This window comes from Perca flavescens, chromosome 24 (genome assembly GCF_004354835.1).
Source record: "Perca flavescens isolate YP-PL-M2 chromosome 24, PFLA_1.0, whole genome shotgun sequence".
Lineage (NCBI taxonomy): Eukaryota > Metazoa > Chordata > Actinopteri > Perciformes > Percidae > Perca > Perca flavescens.
Genome location: NC_041354.1, coordinates 11,176,803 through 11,194,482, shown reverse-complemented (window position 1 = coordinate 11,194,482; position 17,680 = coordinate 11,176,803). Strand labels below are relative to the sequence as shown.

Here is a 17,680-nt window from a genome sequence, read left to right as displayed (position 1 = left end):
GGGGATGCCTTGCAGCAGAGGAACCAAACCTGTGGCCACTGCGACAAGGACTCAGCCTCTGTACATGCTTTATGGTAGATTTATTAGGCATTAATAGGGTTTTATGTCGCCTTTTCACCCATCTTGGGTCTAGGAAACAAATCAAGCTGGAATATGGGTTGGGAGTGGGATGAACTGACATTACATGGTGCATTATTTCCAGGTCAACCCCTTGTGGAAAGTATTGTAAACGCAGCCTGTCCCATACTTGTGTTAACGTTTTTTTCTGTGTGTGTGTGTGTGTGTGTGTGTGTGTGTGTGTGTGTGTTTTTTTTTTTTTTTTTTTTCCCGTGCAGCTGGACCCGCTGCCAAAGGCCACCCTCGAGCAGAGGCCCAACCCCAACGCTGTTCGCTCTCTGGAGAAAGTTTTAGAGACTCACAGTGAGTTCACCCACCCTCTAACACATACTCACACACACTGATACACACAGACAGACACAATTAGGGAATAAGAAATCTGTATTAATAATTTTTTTTATATATATATATATATATATAACTAATCTGTGTCATTGTCTGGAAACTTGGTAATACTTATCTAATAATGCAATATACCAATTTAAATACCAATCAGGCAAGTACTGGTGCTCGGTGCATCGCTACTCACCGCTGCTGGGACTTTCCCTGCTGGAGGCCAAACGAGGAGACTCCGAGGAGGCTGAAGCTGTCAGTGCCATGGCCTCTCTGTCCGTGGCCAACACCAACGCCATGGATCAGAGGTAAAGGATCCCAAAAAAATTATCTGATGAGCAGGTGGCACCTTGTACGGCAGCCTCGGCCACAGTGTATGAATGTGTGTGAATGGTGAATGGTTCCTGTACTATGTTAAAGCGCTTTGAGCAGTCGTTGAGACTAGAAAAGCGCTATATAAGAACAGTCCATTTACATTTACATAAGGAGAAGATTCCAGATCGACCCATCTGAGCTTTCATTTTCTCAAAGGCAGAGCAGGATACCCAGGGCTCGGTTTACACCTATCACCATTTCTAGCCACTGGGGGACCATAGGCAGGCTGGGGGAACTCATATTAATGTTAAAAAAAACTCATAAAGTGAAATGTTCATGCCATGGGCCCTTCAACCACAAAAAAAAAGCAACACAAAGCAACGACATTGGGGCACGACGTCATTTTACAAATATTTCTTCTACTTCTGTAGCTTACACCCACATTTAGGGAGGCTCTTTTCAAAATCTCAAATAAATGCGCTCCACAAAAGTGTTTGAAAAGGTGAAGAAGAGGAGAATATGTCCTTGCTCTCCAAAACAGTGGAATGTTGAGTCCCAAGTCCACGAGCGTCAGGAGGTTATCTGCATGTAAATGGCAGGATGTCCGTTTGCTGTTGGTTGGGAGGAAACATGACGGGGGGGATGTAACCTGGGATGTAACGTGTGTTGTTGTGTGTCTCTGTCCAGCAGGCCAGAGGAGGAGCCCATGGAAGAGGAGGAACCACTGTAACCAGCATGAGGGCGTCACACTGTTAATCATTTTGACCTCTCCGGAGAAGAGTCTCAACTGATCCCTTCTTTTAGTCCCCCCTAACCCCACTCACCGCGTCAGTCACCTTGATTGGCAGCCCCTCGGTCAAAAACGAGGGAGAGAAGGGGTGGGCTCAGCCTCAGAGTAGGGAGCCAATCAGGAGACAAGAGGACTGAATTGGGTGGGGGGAAAAAAAATTAACCGTTAACAGTGCTGCTTGGCGGCACTCGCTCAGAGACACTCATTATTGTTTTCTTTCAGTCTTCGCACCCCCCCACCCCCCCCCCACACACACACTTTACGCTATGTGCGTATGTGGAGTTGGGGGAGGGGGCCGTGATCAGGTCTCGTCGTAGAAAAGGTGTGATGAACTGCGGAAACATAACGGTGCTTTTACACAGCTGACCACAAGGACACCGGGGACAGCGGAACGCTCCTGGCTGTTTAATTACAGCGCAGGAGTTTTTTTTCTTTTCTCTTTTTCTCAACTGTTCCCCCACCCCCCCCCCCCCCCGACAAAAACAAAGGGCATCGTGGCAACTGAGATCACATTTTACAAGCTGCGTTCACTGTGGACTTTTGTTGGCCGAAGTTTGAGTAGGCTCTTAACAAAGACTTGATAACAAGACTGTGGCCTCGCCGGACCGGCCTGCCTGTCGTCGGAGGTTGACGAGTTGAGAGAGAGAGGAGTGCCTTGGTGAGGGTCCGCCGGATTTCAGGATTGTTCAGGAAAAGATTGCCTTAAGATAAGTTTTCTCGCCAAGGAATCGGCGCGAGGGAAGGAGACGGGAGAGTTTCCGGTCCTTTTTTTTTTCCGTCTTCGTGGGGGCGAGAATGACAAAAATAAAGCAAACAATCTTTCAGCATGTTTACTTGGAACGTGATGAAGACACCATTTACGTCTCTCACAGCCTCTCTTAAAGAGTTAACTTTACTTTTGGATGGATCTATTTTTCTGTAAAAAAAGGAATAAAAAAAAAAAAAAAAAAAAACGCTTTGTAAAGGTAGTTGCCAGCTTCAGTAGAAAAACGGTGCAAACATGGAGACCTTCAAACAAGTAAATCAGATTGAAAACTGTCCCCAAAAAAAGAAGAAAAAAAGGTTTAGCCTTTGATGTAGCTTCCCTTTAACTGAAGTCATTGCTTTGGAAACACATAAAGCATGCATACGAGCAGAGAGATCAGACATTTTTGCAAGATTTTTGAATGTTATCCAAAAAGAGAAAGCCAAGCAAGAAAAGCCAAAGCATGAGTTTGCATATCCAGTAGTACTTTCACTCCACTTAGCTGGCAAGTTGACAAACATTTCTCGCATCGGTCCTTTCAGATAAGGCTCCCAGTTACCCAGTTCAATGTTTACTAATTTATTCTTCACACATCAAGTGAGCATTTCTTTACGTGTGCCGATCGGCCTCCCGCGTTTTGCCGGTTGGCGACTACCTTGGTTGCTAGTGTGAGCTAAACATTTAGTCTTGTACATTGAATTGAATATATTTGGAGAGGCAGTCGTCGAGTATTGCCCGTTTGTATCTACGTGTTTGATTTCCACATCAAGTTGTCAATTTACAATATCAAAAGTGTGTTTGGTAAGCGTGTCCACTTTTTTGTTTTTTATTGTATAAGATTATTTTTCTAACTTTTTTTCATCCATAGATTTTGTTCCGTGTTTTTATCCGTTTTCTGGATAGTTATAGGGCTGCCATTCACACGCATTCACTGTTGTCACTTCTTCTATACTTTCTTTCTCGTATTTATCAAACATAAGGAGCAACACTTTCTTTTTTTTCTTTCTTTCTTTCTTTCTTTCTTTCTTCCTATGGCGCTCTTGGCCTTTCTGCATTTTCATCAATTGTGTATTTTTAACATGTACTGTTTATAGGAGATTTGTATATGGAAAATGTATAAATGTACTCTAACTAATGACAGCTATGATATTGTGAGCGGGAAAAAAAACGGTAGGCTACGGTGGATGATATCACTGCATAAACTTTTAGAAAGAGCGGCATATTTAGGCTAACTCCTCATCGACTGCACTGTTTTCAAGTTGCCCTCACGTGGAATATGTGCTACATTCCGCGGCACTGCGATTGACTTCTGAACACCTTCAGAGTAAAACGTTTGATCACTTTGTTGCCTAATTGATACATTTCCCTCTGTGCATGGGCGATTAATGCACTTACCTTTCGACTGTGACAACACCACACATCCAGAAAGACGTTTGGAGGCCGTCTTATGTAGCTAGCGGAGCTTCTCCTTGGTGGGTAAAGAAAAGGAGGGGACACAGGGGTGGGGGTGGGGGCGGGGGGGATTTTAACTAGTTTTCGAAACATCAGCCGATCAACCGCTCTGTTCCACCCGATTCAACAACTATCATGTTTTTTTTGTTTGAAATCATTTCATAAACTTGTAAAAAGAATTGAGATTAAGTTGATATTATTACATGCCTAACAAACATTCCACTTGTTACTCTTTTAATTCGGCTTAATTTTTTTATTTAATTTTATGATGTATTTTTTCTTTTTTTTTGTAGAAACTTAAATACTGCTCTTTTTTTTTTTTTTTGTTGTTGCCATCTGCTCGCGCCAACTTTAACTCTTTGCATGGTTTGTGAGTCAGCATGCCTGCTTGTCTATGTAACAAAAATGTATTTGCACAATAGAAGAAGAACACTGGAGGACTTTAAATAAATAAATAAATAAAAACAACCTCCCCTGGCAACTCCCACGAGAGCACCAGGCAAGGACGGTTTTCTTCCTCTCTGGTGTGCAAACAATTCAAAAGACTTTGTCCGAATAACTCCACTGCGGAACATTTGATATTGTTCTTACTGAATATGATTTCCAATAAGTGATTTTAACATGAGTCAGCTCTTACAACATGTATGGACTTTGTTAAAGAGAAACATGCTCTGCCAAACCTCTGCTACATCCACACCTTTACAAAAAAAAAAGACTCCCAAAGAATGTTCCTCTTTCAAAGGTTTTTGAGCGGGCACTAATATAGTAGAGAAAAGGCAGATATCAGTTGAGAAAGGTTTGGGGGGTAAAAAGGGCATCGTCGTTTGATTGTCACACCCACCTCGGCCAGTTCTATAACCACTGTGGCTCAAGAGCAATTCTTGGTTTACATGTAAATGGTAAAAAAACGTTATTTTTGTTGTTGTTTGTCTCTATTGATGAAAAATGTTACCTTTCTTTGGGACCTACGCTTTGGACATTTCATCTCTGACATCTATAAAATATATTTCTGAAAAATACATCAATCTGTAGTTGTGTTATTTCATTTTTCAAGTAAAAAAAAAAAAAAAAAGTTAAGGATTGGGGAACTTTTTGTGCTTTTTCAGGAACTTTTCACATCAATAACAAGCCGTCTGGGCAAAATCCATTCAACAGATATCCTCACGATTAACAGATTCTCTTATCGCTTGTGAAGACTTTTAAAGTGTGGTATCTCTCCTTAATTCCTGACAGATTATCTAACTGATGTTGCAAAATCAGATTATCAGACCGACGGATACCTAAGCAGTTTTGGCATCTTTCTGCTTCTGTCACTTCAGTGAAATGATCACTCAAAGTCCATGTTAGCACAATGCAAGTATAAATCAGTAGTGCTGGTTGTAGTTAAATTCTTGGAATTTTTAGAAAGACAGGGCAACTGCTTAACCTTTATCTCATCTGAAAAACAAAACCCTCCTCTTTTTCTTTTTTTTTTTATAGGATATCTCCAATACAATTCCTCCACTTTCTGGCCTGAACTGGATCTGAAGAACAGTAAACGTGCTGCCTAGCAGCACATGACAGCAATGATGCTAGAAAGTATGTCACCACTGAAATGAAAAAGACATGCTGTAAGAGGGGCATCAAGTCTCAGCTGACTTTTGCCTGAGTGGAAAATCTAATAACAAACCACAAACCAGACCCAATATCACAAATGTCCAAAGCATCAGCTATCAGGTGACCTTCTCCTCTCTAAAATGCCAGACAATGATACAAAAGAAAAAAGAATTCACATTATTATTTCCAAAAGAACAAGTTGAAACATTCAAACAACTTGTTTATGATTATGAAAGACTAAGCAAAAATTAATAATAATAAAAGAAATACAAACAAATTAGTTTTGGACTACATATGAGCACTGCATTTGTTCTCCAACAACATCATTTTTTTTTTTCAAATTTCAAATTATTTAATTACAAGCACATTTTCAAAATAAGGTTACAAAGTGCTTTAGAGAAACAGGATGAAAACAGTCAAGTAAAAAACAACATCTAACATAAAATAATAAAACAGAGCGTCATCAGGGAAAATAAGATAAGTTAGTAATAAAAATAAGTAAAACACCAAGTTAAAAGCACATTTTTACAACAAAAATAGGCATTCGTATGTTTGATAACTAATACAGCAGCGTAATAAGTGTACGTGTGTGTGAAGGCAGCACTACACTGACCAATGAGAGGAGGGCACTTCCCTTTTACTATGCAAATACTGACCTGAAATTTCCTCTCTGCTCGCCACCCCAGTGCTGAACCAGTGCAATGCTAAGGCTGGAACGTTAGCACGCTATTTTTTCCATTTTCATAACCCTTGAGTGGGTCTACCTGTCGTATTTTTGTTACTCTCCTTTCTTTTCCTTTGTTAAGCAAACGGCAGCGGTTTTACGGACATGCCTAACATCGTGCTTTTTAGCGGGAGCTCCCACCACGACCTGTCCCAGAAAGTGGCTGATCGACTGGGACTAGAGCTGGGCAAAGTGATAACGAAAAAATTCAGCAATCAGGAGACATGGCGAGTACAATTTTAATGTGTAGACGACGCTTATTATTCTCTTGACTTTTGACATTAGCGCGAGGTGCACGTTTGTGTTGCTGTAGCGGATAGCTTCTCATGTTGCTCCAGCCTTGGTAGCACATGTGGTTAGCTTGAAGCTAACAATAGTTTACTATTCAGCTGGAAAGTCTAGCTGCATGTAAACACACCAGGCTAGCAAGCGAGCATATGTGCGTCCTTTATCGGACAGCTTTACCGTTAACTTTAACATGTAATCATATTAGTTGAGTTTTTAATTACCACGTATGCCTTAGTAGCTAGCTATTTGTTCAAATGAAGCGGACTGACAGAACCAGAGAAGTTTAGAAATTACGTAAAATATCACGCTAACTACGCTAACGTTACGTATGTTTCCCGTGTGATGGGTGATTACGTTATGGAGGAGGCACAAAGTACCAGGCCAGATTGTGTACATGTATTGCAAAGTCTTCCCCAAAGCCCCTCGTTTAAGTCTAGCTGAACTTTGTAGAATAGCCCCTTTTTATAAGAGTGAAGGTAGCTAGCTAGCTAGCTGCTTGTTTAATTACCCCGTTAAAATGTTAACTCTAGCTAAGCATTTAGAGCACAGTCCGAATGTTACGTGACAAGACACTTGGAAAGTCTTCTCCTAGCTAACGTTAGATGAATACTGTTACGTGTTGATGTTACAACACAATGTTACAAATGGACACAGGCGATGGTACACCTCTTTAAACGCTGTGGTTTAGGGTTAGGCCCCAATGTTGCCCAATTTCTGCCGAAAAGAAGCATAGTAAGCGGGCTCGCTTACTGTCATTTAAAATGGATTTATTTTACATGGCTTACCACAGGCAATGACGTGGCTCACTGCAGTTACAAGCGTAGTAACTTAGACAGAGGTAATAAATGTCAAATATTGTCTCTGAACTAAGTTGCAGTTATTTAAGAATAAAGATATGTACAGGTAGCTCTCATTATTGCCTGTTTTGCAAGGGAAGCTAAGTCACATGCAGTTAGTTTAGGCTCATTTCCAAAGCAGCCAAGCTAACCATTAGTTGAATTACTGACTGCACGCTAGCAGTTAGCCTCGTTTAATATAAACATAGTCAATTATTATACGTAATAATTGAACTGCCTGGCAGTGAGCAGAGTCATTTATAAACCCATGTAGCTTGTTTTTGAACCTCTGCAGAATGACCTTTTTAGCGAATGGCTTGTTTGCTCAACTTTCTTGACCTGACCTCATCCCAACGCCGTTTATCCGAGGCTGCAGCTATTTTAATGTGTTTGTGCTGTTCTAACCATCCCATCTAAGTGCATGTTATGCTTTTTGATTGAGTAATACGAAACCATGCACGGCATTAGTGGTGTTTTTCTTCTTCTGATCCAGTTTAATTCCTGCTGTGGTCACTCACTGATGCACTCAGTGTATTGCAATGCACTCTGGATAAAATCATCCAGCATCCATCATTTGCATGAAACTGCAGATTGCTTTCCAATGCTACTTTTCTCGGTTAAACGGGTCTTGTAAAGGTGTCGTAACCCTTTTTTTTTTTTTTTTTTTTTTTAAATCCCCTCCCTGCTGGTAATGTTTCCACCCACAACTCTAAAAATCCAGGGAAAACTCTGATTATCTGTGCTCAGGGTTCTCTCTAGGGAACGCAGCTGTTTGGGCGACGTGCAAAACAAAGATTATTTTCTCATCCTCGCAGAATAACAGAGAGGTGAGAACGCTACCCTAATGATGTCTCTTCTCACAGCTCCAACACGGGTTTTGCCAGGTTGATTCTCAGAGGTCAAGGACCCACGCAGAGGGAGTGCATTCCTTGGAAAGACGTGCTGTTTGTTTGCACAGGGAGAAATGTCCAAATAAAGATTCTATTGACACTGTTGTTTGCTCGGGTGCTCTTTGTATATAAACTGATAAATACAGTACATTCAGGAAGATTTAGAATATCAAAAAAAAGAGCCCACATTGGTAATGTATGTATTGAAGACGTCACTGTTTTTGTTTTCTGTTTTGTTCCCACGTTGTGTCACCTTGACTGCTGTTAATTTTAGCCTCTGCAGCAAGAAAATGTTTTTCTCTAGGTGGCTGTTCATCCTGAATGCTTCAACATACAGTTTGAACATTTAATGTTTTTTTTTTTTTTTTTTTTTTCCTTTTCAGGTCTGGAATAGAATATTCGCTTATTTTAGGGCTAGTTATTGAACCATAATACTTTCTTTGCACTGACCAAAATGTGTCCGTGGCACAGAGAAAGTTGCCATTGACTTGTGATCCGATTGGTACTCTTGTTTAGGGTTTCTTTGAACAGATGGACTCTGATTTAGAGAGTAATCTTTTAGGATTTGAATGTCTTGTGCGGCAACTTAAACATTTTACTAAATGTTATTGGTACCAGAACTCAAGATGGCCCTATAGCTGATGATCTTAAACAGCGAACGATCATTTAGTTTATTGACTGGAAAGAAATTGCTTGCTTAACACTGGCTTATCAAGTTTTAGGAGGATTTGCTGCCTTTGTGGCTAATGTGATCAGTATGGGGTTTTGGACTGGTGGTCATTGACGCTTTTTCACTTTTATTAATGGATTGAGTGAATAATTCGATAGATTCATAGATGAGGAAAATCCTCTTTTAAATCGAGGCATTCCCAGTTGTGTCCAAACGGTCTCCTAATTAGCCCCATTGTTACTTTTGGTTGCGAGTATGGCTTTAGTAGTCGGTGAGTTTAAACAATGGGAGTCGCAGCTTTATCTGCAGAGGTTTACTACCTTTTTGTAAGGGCTGGCCTCTTTTTAAAAGGAAAAAAAAAAACTGGGCTTGTGACTGCACACACTCTCACTCTTCACAACTGTACACATCACGTGATCACATGACCAGGGCCTGGTCACCGCCCCCCTCCCCCACAACAGAGGAATGCTTTCACACACACGTGCTGCCTGCTTCAGTGTCTGTTGCAGTGCAGTTTAAGTTCTCCTTTTTTTTTTCTCTCTTTTTTTCAAACATCCTCCGATGAGCAGAGGGACTTGGCCCAAACTTGTTTCTTAACCTTCAAGGCAGATGTGTCATACATAACTTTACTGTGGGTCAACACTTATAACTCATAGATATCTCATTGGCTCTTATACTAAACGGAATGATAACCTGAAAAGGCTTTATTACAACATCTTAATACTGCTGTCTAGAGATGGTTTAATGGTGGCCAACAACTTGTCATTGCTTGTTGATAAAGATGTGCTGAAGTCTTAGAATCGGTTTCATTTAGACGCACTGCTTCCAGGCTCCCATCAGCTCTTGAGTACAACCCCTAAAGCTGACGCCTTTCCCTCTTTTGTCGCTCAAACAGTGTGGAGATCGGGGAAAGCGTGCGCGGCGAGGACGTGTACATCGTGCAGAGCGGCTGCGGCGAAATCAACGACAACCTGATGGAGCTGCTCATCATGATTAACGCCTGCAAGATTGCCTCCTCGTCCCGTGTGACCGCAGTCATCCCCTGCTTCCCCTACGCCCGGCAGGACAAAAAGGACAAGGTAGAGACACACACGTCATAACTCCGACACAAATCCTAGCGTTATATTTTTCATTCCTATGATAAGAGAATACTACAAAAGACTTGCTTACTTAAAGTAGCCCCACATACTCTTCACCATACCTAGACATCGCCATGCCAATCTCTAGGTATGGTGAAGGTGATGTGATGATGTGGGGCTATTTTAATTCCAAAGGCCAAGGGAACTTTATCAGGATGCGTAGTATCCTCCATCCATCTTCGTCCGCTTATCCGGTCGCGCGGGGGATCAGCTCCAGCAGGGGACCCCAAACTTCCCTTTCCCGAGCAACATTAACCAGCTCCGACTGGGGGATCCCGAGGCGTTCCCAGGCCAGGTTGGAGATATAATCCCTCCACCTAGTCCTGGGTCTTCCCCGAGGCCTCCTCCCAGCTGGACGTGCCTGGAACACCTCCCTAGGGAGGCGCCCAGGGGGCATCCTTACCAGATGCCCGAACCACCTCAACTGGCTCCTTTCGACGCAAAGGAGCAGCGGCTCTACTCCGAGCTCCTCACGGATGACTGAGCTTCTCACCCTATCTCTAAGGGAGATGCCAGCCACCCTCCTGAGGAAACCCATTTCAGCCGCTTGTACCCTGGATCTCGTTCTTTCGGTCGTGACCCAGACTTCATGACCATAGGTGAGGGTAGGAACGAAAACTGACCGGTAGATCGAGAGCTTTGCCTTCTGGCTCAGCTCTCTTTTTGTCACAACGGTGCGATAGATTGAATGTAATACCGCACCCGTTGCGCCGATTCTCCGACCAATCTCCCGCTCCATTGTCCCCTCACTCGCGAACAAAACCCCAAGGTACTTGAACTCCTTCACTTGGGGTAAGGACTCATTCCCTACCTGGAGTAGGCAGTCCATCGGTTTCCTGCTGAGAACCATGGCCTCAGATTTAGAGGTGCTGATCCTCATCCCAATAAATTATTATTAATTTAAAAATAAAAATCTGCCTGCCTCTATGGGAATTTAACATAGGGGTGTAGTGACTTCTGCCCCCTGTATTTAAAGGAAGAACATTTATTTATTTACGATACTTTATTCATTCACAAAGAAAATTTGTGTCCTTAAAGGTTGGCTTTTTCCTATTTTTCTTTTTTTTTTTTTTCAACTTTAGCATGGGTTCATAAACTTAAGAGCACCACTGTATACAGAAATAGGATTCATAATAATTATGGTAGTTGGTATGATGAACAGTGGCAATTATAGAAAAAAATGTCCTTACATCTGCATCTACAGTTTGTTATAAAGCCTTTTATGAAAATGTTTATATGATGTGGATAAATGATAGTTAGTATTTCCTCTGTAGCACTACAGATGGAAATATTACTTAATGTTGCGGTAGTGTATTAATGGGGAAAACTCGCATGTACACAATGTTACCGTGAACAGCGGTTTTTTTTTTTTTACTCCAGTGCTCCGATTTGCCATTTTAGCCGCGTTCTGCTCGGAAGACCTAAGAAGAATTGACCCATCAGGCCTTCCAGCGGCTCCAAGAAACTGCTTCACGCAACCTGCTCATCTTGTAAATTATTATCACGAGTTGCCTCGGTTGTTTGTGTAACTACAAAAGCACATCAGGTCCGTATGACGCAACAAGAGAGAGCTCCGCTAGTCGGCACCTCCCCCTGCAGACGAGCCTACTCACGTGAGGGTGGGACATGTGAGGGTGGACCTCATCCACATGTTGCCTTGAGGGGGTACAGGACAGGTGTTCAGGCTTCCTGCAGGACTTTTCTTTTTATTATTATTCACATTTCATTCTCCTGTCATTATTGTTTAGTCATTTTTAAATAAAAAAAATAAATAAAAAAAAGGGAATTTCTTATCACTGACTCTTCAGGCTCAGTTCAGTTCATCGGGTTGCAGTAAGAGTCTAGTCAGCCTTTTTCTCTGAGGCACTCTGACGATCACAAGCTCAGCCCCCATCAGCGGGTAGTCAAGTGTTTTGTCAACAAGCCCTGAAGCCCGTCGCCTGACGTGTACATCTACGCCGCGTTGGCTTTCCTTGAGTGAACAGTGTCATTAGTATTTTTATTTATTTTTTAAGGCTGCAATGGAAATGTCACAGGTAAAGTTATGACAAAGCGTCTTTCAGTAAGACAGAGCTCACAGCAGGGTGCTTTAATAAAATAAAAAAAACATTCCTTAGCAAGCGGAGGCTGTCCCGTAAGACTTAAGATAATTGGGAGGTGAGAAATCAATTTTGAAGTCCACATAAAATCTTATTTTGACAATGATTTGCATAGAAGAAAAAGGGGGGGAGAAAAGGAAAAACCTTCCAGTATTTTTAAAGTTCCAATATTTTTTTCCTACTTACTTACCTCAAGCGAATGTGTCTTGATGCTTGTCCCAGAGCCGAGCACCCATATCAGCCAAGCTGGTGGCAAACATGTTGTCCGTGGCCGGCGCCGACCACATCATCACGATGGACCTCCACGCCTCACAGATCCAGGTCAGTGCACGGCTTTGCAGTGGGTTTTCATGTCTGTAGTTCATTGAAAGCTTGTGTAACAAACTGCTGCTAGCTTTCGTTTCATTGATGGCATTAAAGAACTTTAGTTGGTATGACTTATTTTGTGTTATCCGACGGCCTAAATGGAGGTTTAAGAGCACGTAGGAAGTGCTAGCTTAGCTTAGCGATGCTTCAGAATAGTGGGTATGAATGGAAAGGAGAATGTCAATTTTCCCCCAACACTTGCACTGATTGACATTATTAACTGCTAGCGCTTCAGTAATGGTAATGGTAGTGGTAGTTGTTGTAGTAGAATTAGTATTTCTACTACTACTCTCACTTGGCTCCCTCTCAGGCTCTCTGTGTCTTTTATAAATTGCAACTCCGTACAGTCCACACTGATGTCCGGGGATGTCTCTATTTTATGACATGGCCTTGTGGTTCAGGGGTGGAGTATCCCAGGAAACGGCATAGGTATTTAACAACTCTCGGGGTCTAGAGGAAGAAAACTAGGTAATGCAATAAAGAGACCGTCCGTACACATGATTTTGAATTGCTCTTTAAATTGCCGTGTGGTTAAATTCTTAAACCTTGTGTTGTCTTCCACAGTTAGTTTTTGCTTTTTCCAACATTTTTAAATTGTAAAAGTTTTCTTCTACACATTTTCAGCGCTTATTTCTACATCCCATATTTTCTGATATAAAACAAATTTAAAAACTGGTTAATTTGACCCGAAGTCAACACAAGGGTTAAAACGAGGGAAGGCGGTATAATGTTTTCATATTATTAAAAGTGGCTTTGTGCCACAGGCAGTGTGTATTCCTGGACTGACTGTTTTTAAACCTAAAATATTTTTTATATTGGGAGCTTCACGCCGTTGTCTTTCTTCACAGGGCTTTTTTGACATCGCCGTGGACAACCTTTACGCAGAGCCCGCTGTCCTGCAGTGGATCAGAGAAAATATTCCAGAGTGGAAAAACTGTATCATAGTGTCCCCCGATGCCGGCGGAGCAAAACGGTAAGATACAGGGAGATTTTTAGGGACACCATGACATCACTGTGAGTCGTTGGACTCGGCTCCTCAACCGTGGTGTTCATATTCAGAGATGCCCGCAAAAACCTTGTTAACGTGCGGAAGTTTCTTTAGATTACTGCTTGGTTTACACCATTTTTGAAGGGTGAGCTCCAGGTCATTGCCGCCACGAGGTCAAATGGAGAGTCCGCAAGTCAGCCCCTTGTTTGACGAGCAGTTGAAGGCATCTAACGGGCCTCTCTCCCTGTTCCTCTGTCCAGCGTGACGTCCATCGCGGACCGTCTGAACGTGGACTTCGCGCTCATCCACAAAGAGCGGAAGAAGGCCAACGAAGTGGACCGCATGGTGCTGGTGGGCGACGTCAAGGACCGCGTGGCCATCATGGTGGACGACATGGCCGACACCTGTGGCACCATCTGCCACGCCGCCGACAAGTCAGTGTCCTTTCGACCCTTTTTTTTTTTTTTTTTTTTTTCATTTAGTCTGTGACGTGTGATGGCCGTGGCTGGGTTTTAGGCCGGTTACACACTGGCTGCGTGGCGTGAGCGTGGCGTTTCTGTTGCGTGTCATATGCGTTGCTTTTTCTGTGTCTTTACACACCAGAAACGTGTCTGACGCGGTGCTGCTGCTGCTAGCCTTGTCTGGACACATGTATGTTTCCCATTGATAAAATGAAATACCATGTTAAACATAAATATATACTTATTTGATTATAGCAAAGACAACGTTGGCAGTATTGACGCCAAAATAGGCTACAGAATATTTCGTTCTGTGTTGACAGGTGCAATATTAGAAAATACATTTATTTATTTTTTTTTATTCCATTTATCTATCTGCATTTATATCAAAACCTAGAGACTTTCAAACATCAACATGTCTCTTATTAATATGTATTTGTGTCTAAATGACATATAAACATCTTTTCCTATTCTATTTTGCCTGGAAACGCTTCCAACCACTCCTGAGACGCGCGTGTCACACAGGCAGTGTGTAAGCTCTGACCTGTTAACACGGGACGAAAATATAAACTGACTTGGTCTGAATTGAAATTGGGATCCCAGTCTTAAGTGTTGAACACTGTGCAGACTTGGCACCAGGCTAGGCTGTGGTGGGTGCAGCATGAGACTGATAGGGTGCTGTTTATCAGTTGAGGTGTTGCACCTTTGATCCATTAACCCTTCTGAACTCTGCAACGGTCCGCCAGTGCCTACATTGGTATGTTTGCTTATTGTGATGTCATTCCTTGGAGTATCTTGAAATCCTTTTTATATCCCTAAAATCAGTACAACCTCAGCTGAAAGGTTATGCAAGTCAATAAACTGTAATTAAAGTATTAAAATTGTGTCAAATGAAAGAGGGAAAGACAATCTGATGTAGTTTCATCACCTTGTAGAAAGCTTTAAAAGAAAAGGAAGAAGTTTTAGAATGGCCTACACATATACAGTGGTGCTCATAAGTTTATGAACCCATGTTAAAGTTGACAAAAAAGATCAAAAAAATCATCTTTTGGAAATTGATCTTAATTAGGAAAAATCCAACTTTTTTAAGGACACCAATTTTCTTTGTGAATGAATAAAGTATCGTAAATAAATAAATGTTCTTCCTTTTTAAAATACAGGGGGCAGAAGTCAGTACACCCCTATGTTAAATTCCCATAGAGGCAGGCAGATTTTTATTTTTAAAGGCCAGTTATTTCATGGATCCAGGATACTATGCATCCTGATAAAGTTCCCTTGGCCTTTGGAATTAAAATAGCCCCACATCATCACATAGCCTTCACCATACCTAGAGATTGGCATGGTTTTATTTCAGTTAGCCTAATAGCTGGTTTGATTTGCATTGAGAGATGATTTTATGGAAAGTAGATTATTTTATGGAAAGTACCCCATGCCAATCTCTAGGTATGGTGAAGGGTATGTGATGATGTGGGGCTATTTTAATTCCAAAGGCCAAGGGAACTTTATCAGGATGCATAGTATCCTGGATCCATGAAATAACTGGCCTTTTAAAATAAACATCTGCCTGCCTCTATGGGAATTTAACATAGGGGTGTACTGACTTCTGCCCCCTGTATTTTAAGGAAGAACATTTATTTATGTACAATATATTATTCATTCACAAAGAATATTGGTGTACTTAAAGGTTGGATTTTTTGTAATTCTTTAATTACTTGGCATGAGTTCATAAACTTATGAGCACCACTGTACGTAAAGTAGAATAAATTCAGCATTTTCTCTTTAATACATTTTTAAACTGCTTTCATTTCTCCTTCAGGCTGATTGATGCGGGCGCAGTAAAGGTTTACGCCATCCTCACACACGGCATCTTCTCGGGCCCCGCCATCTCTCGCATTAACAGCGCCCCGTTCGAAGCTGTAGTGGTGACCAACACCATCCCACAGGAAGAGAAGATGAAGGCGTGCCCCAAAATACAGGTACACATACACCCAAAGTTACACAGGTTTCTGCCCCTGAATATGTGCCTCGTGTTGGTTTTCAAGGCTGCACCAACACTTGTCGGACACAGGACGGTATTAGGCATTCAGTAGATGTAATGTGCAGAAAGAAATGGTGAAATATTTAGGAATGAGGTTTTATTTTCCTCCCCTTTTTGACTTGTTCCAGGTCATCGACATCTCTATGATCCTGGCGGAGGCGATCAGGAGAACCCACAACGGCGAGTCAGTGTCCTACCTCTTCAGCCACGTACCCTTGTAAAGAATGAGAGAGGGTGACCCCCGGCCTTCTCCCTGACCTCCCCCGCCCCCCCACACCCCCTTGGGCCACTTGGCTGCCACTTGGTTGCCACATATCCTCCAGAATCGGCTCGAGAAGAGGCCTGATGGTTTTTGGCCAACCTCAGTATGACTGTTTCAAATGTCATGGCCACACATTGTTTGACATTTTCACCCAGGAGACAGAGCGACCTATCACGTCCTTCTCTGAAGACCAAGTTTGTATTTATGGATATGTTTTTTTGTTTATTTTTATTATTTCTTTATTTTTATTTTCAGTTTCAGTCTAGCCGACCTTGATCACCCGAGGCCTGGCCTTCATTTTAACCAAAGGCTCCATTATGTAACTGTGTATTATTTGTACCTCATATTGAACTGGCGTTAAACGAAGCATTCCACTATGTCATGTGATGAGAAATATTTTTGGCCCATTCGGCTTAAAAAAATCATAAAAAATAGTTAAGAATGTGGAATAGCGTTTTGCTTTAACAGCTGCTAAAAGTATTAACATAAAATCGCCTAACCCTTAAATGCTATATTGATTGTAAAAGTTTCTGCTTAGTGCTATCATCAGGCCACAGTTTAAAATGTGTTGATCTGACCACAGACACAAACAGGAGTCAAATGAAAGATACACACTTAATTTACTCACTTTTGTTTTCTTTTTTATTAGTGAGCTGCGTGAATGTGCCGATGCTTCTTACCTCTGCACTGTTCTCCCACCATAAGCTGCTGTCACCCATCGGTGGGTCATCTGTATGACAAGCTTGTCCTTTTGATAATTGTGCTTTAAAAAAAGAAAATGTACTGACAAGGTCTGTTGTTGATTTAAAGGTGTATAATACGAGGTGTTATTGGGTGTTTTACCCGTGTTCCAAAAGGTCATGAAATCAAGTTGAGCCCTAAGCTTGTTATAGTGTTATGATTTCTACCGTAATTTGTCTTAAAAATGAGTGAAATTGTCATCACAGCTGTAACGGGTCACTTATGTTTTGAATGAGGCAGGTTTCACTGTTTGCCTGTAGTTGAATTAAAAACGTTTTTTGGTGGAAAAGCGTGATTTAACTTTCTTTCTTTTTTTTATGTTAACCCTTGAGAGCTGTTTCTTTGACAATAAAGCTTTGACAATGGCTTACAGATGCTTCTCTGTGCTTTCCTGTTTTTAATTCGTACATTTAAAAGGAACATTACACCAATTTAGTTAAATTGTTAGATCGCAGCAGTAGAAACTTGAGATACCCTTGACTAAAATGATGCCTACTACACTTCCCATAATGCAACTCAATAACATCCCTCTATAGTGAACGCCCAGCAAGTTTGATTAGAAATGTGATGAATAAAATGGTATAATTTTTAACTCCTTTTTGAGGGCTTTAAGGCTTTGATTTATTGCGTGGTAATGAGTTTGATGCTGAGGGTTAACTAAAGAAAATCCCAGAACATTTTAGGAAGTGGACTATGTAAAGATTATTTTATTTTGTCATTTGAAACCCTAAGAACTGTTGAAATGATTTGTTTTGATCAATTGTGGTGTACCTTTTTTAATCAAGTACTATACTTAAATAAAAGTCAGGTATTGTACTGTAAGTATTTCCATT

The 17,680-nt window shown here is 41.5% G+C and overlaps 2 protein-coding genes across 6 annotated transcripts in view; both read left to right on the top strand.

Annotated features, from left to right (window-relative positions):
- LOC114551115 (histone deacetylase 4) overlaps positions 1-3,784 on the top strand; it is a 60,245-nt gene extending 56,461 nt beyond the window's left edge. For 4 of the 5 annotated variants that reach the window (XM_028572205.1, XM_028572207.1, XM_028572203.1 and 1 more), the window contains 3 exons: positions 336-420; positions 614-758; positions 1,453-3,784. In XM_028572205.1, coding sequence (XP_028428006.1) covers positions 336-420; positions 614-758; positions 1,453-1,495 — 273 coding nt within the window. In that variant the 3' untranslated portion in view covers positions 1,496-3,784. The remainder of the gene's footprint in view (positions 1-335; positions 421-613; positions 759-1,452) is intronic. The other variant, XM_028572206.1, reaches the window with a different exon arrangement.
- A 2,177-nt stretch (positions 3,785-5,961) lies between these two features.
- On the top strand, positions 5,962-17,219 carry LOC114551077 (ribose-phosphate pyrophosphokinase 2). The gene is made up of 7 exons (XM_028572147.1): positions 5,962-6,299; positions 9,652-9,835; positions 12,217-12,315; positions 13,209-13,333; positions 13,609-13,782; positions 15,623-15,782; positions 15,973-17,219. Exons 1-7 carry the CDS (start codon positions 6,178-6,180, stop codon positions 16,063-16,065), a joined length of 957 nt encoding a protein of 318 aa, XP_028427948.1. The 5' UTR covers positions 5,962-6,177; the 3' UTR covers positions 16,066-17,219.
- Positions 17,220-17,680: the final 461 nt, after the last annotated feature.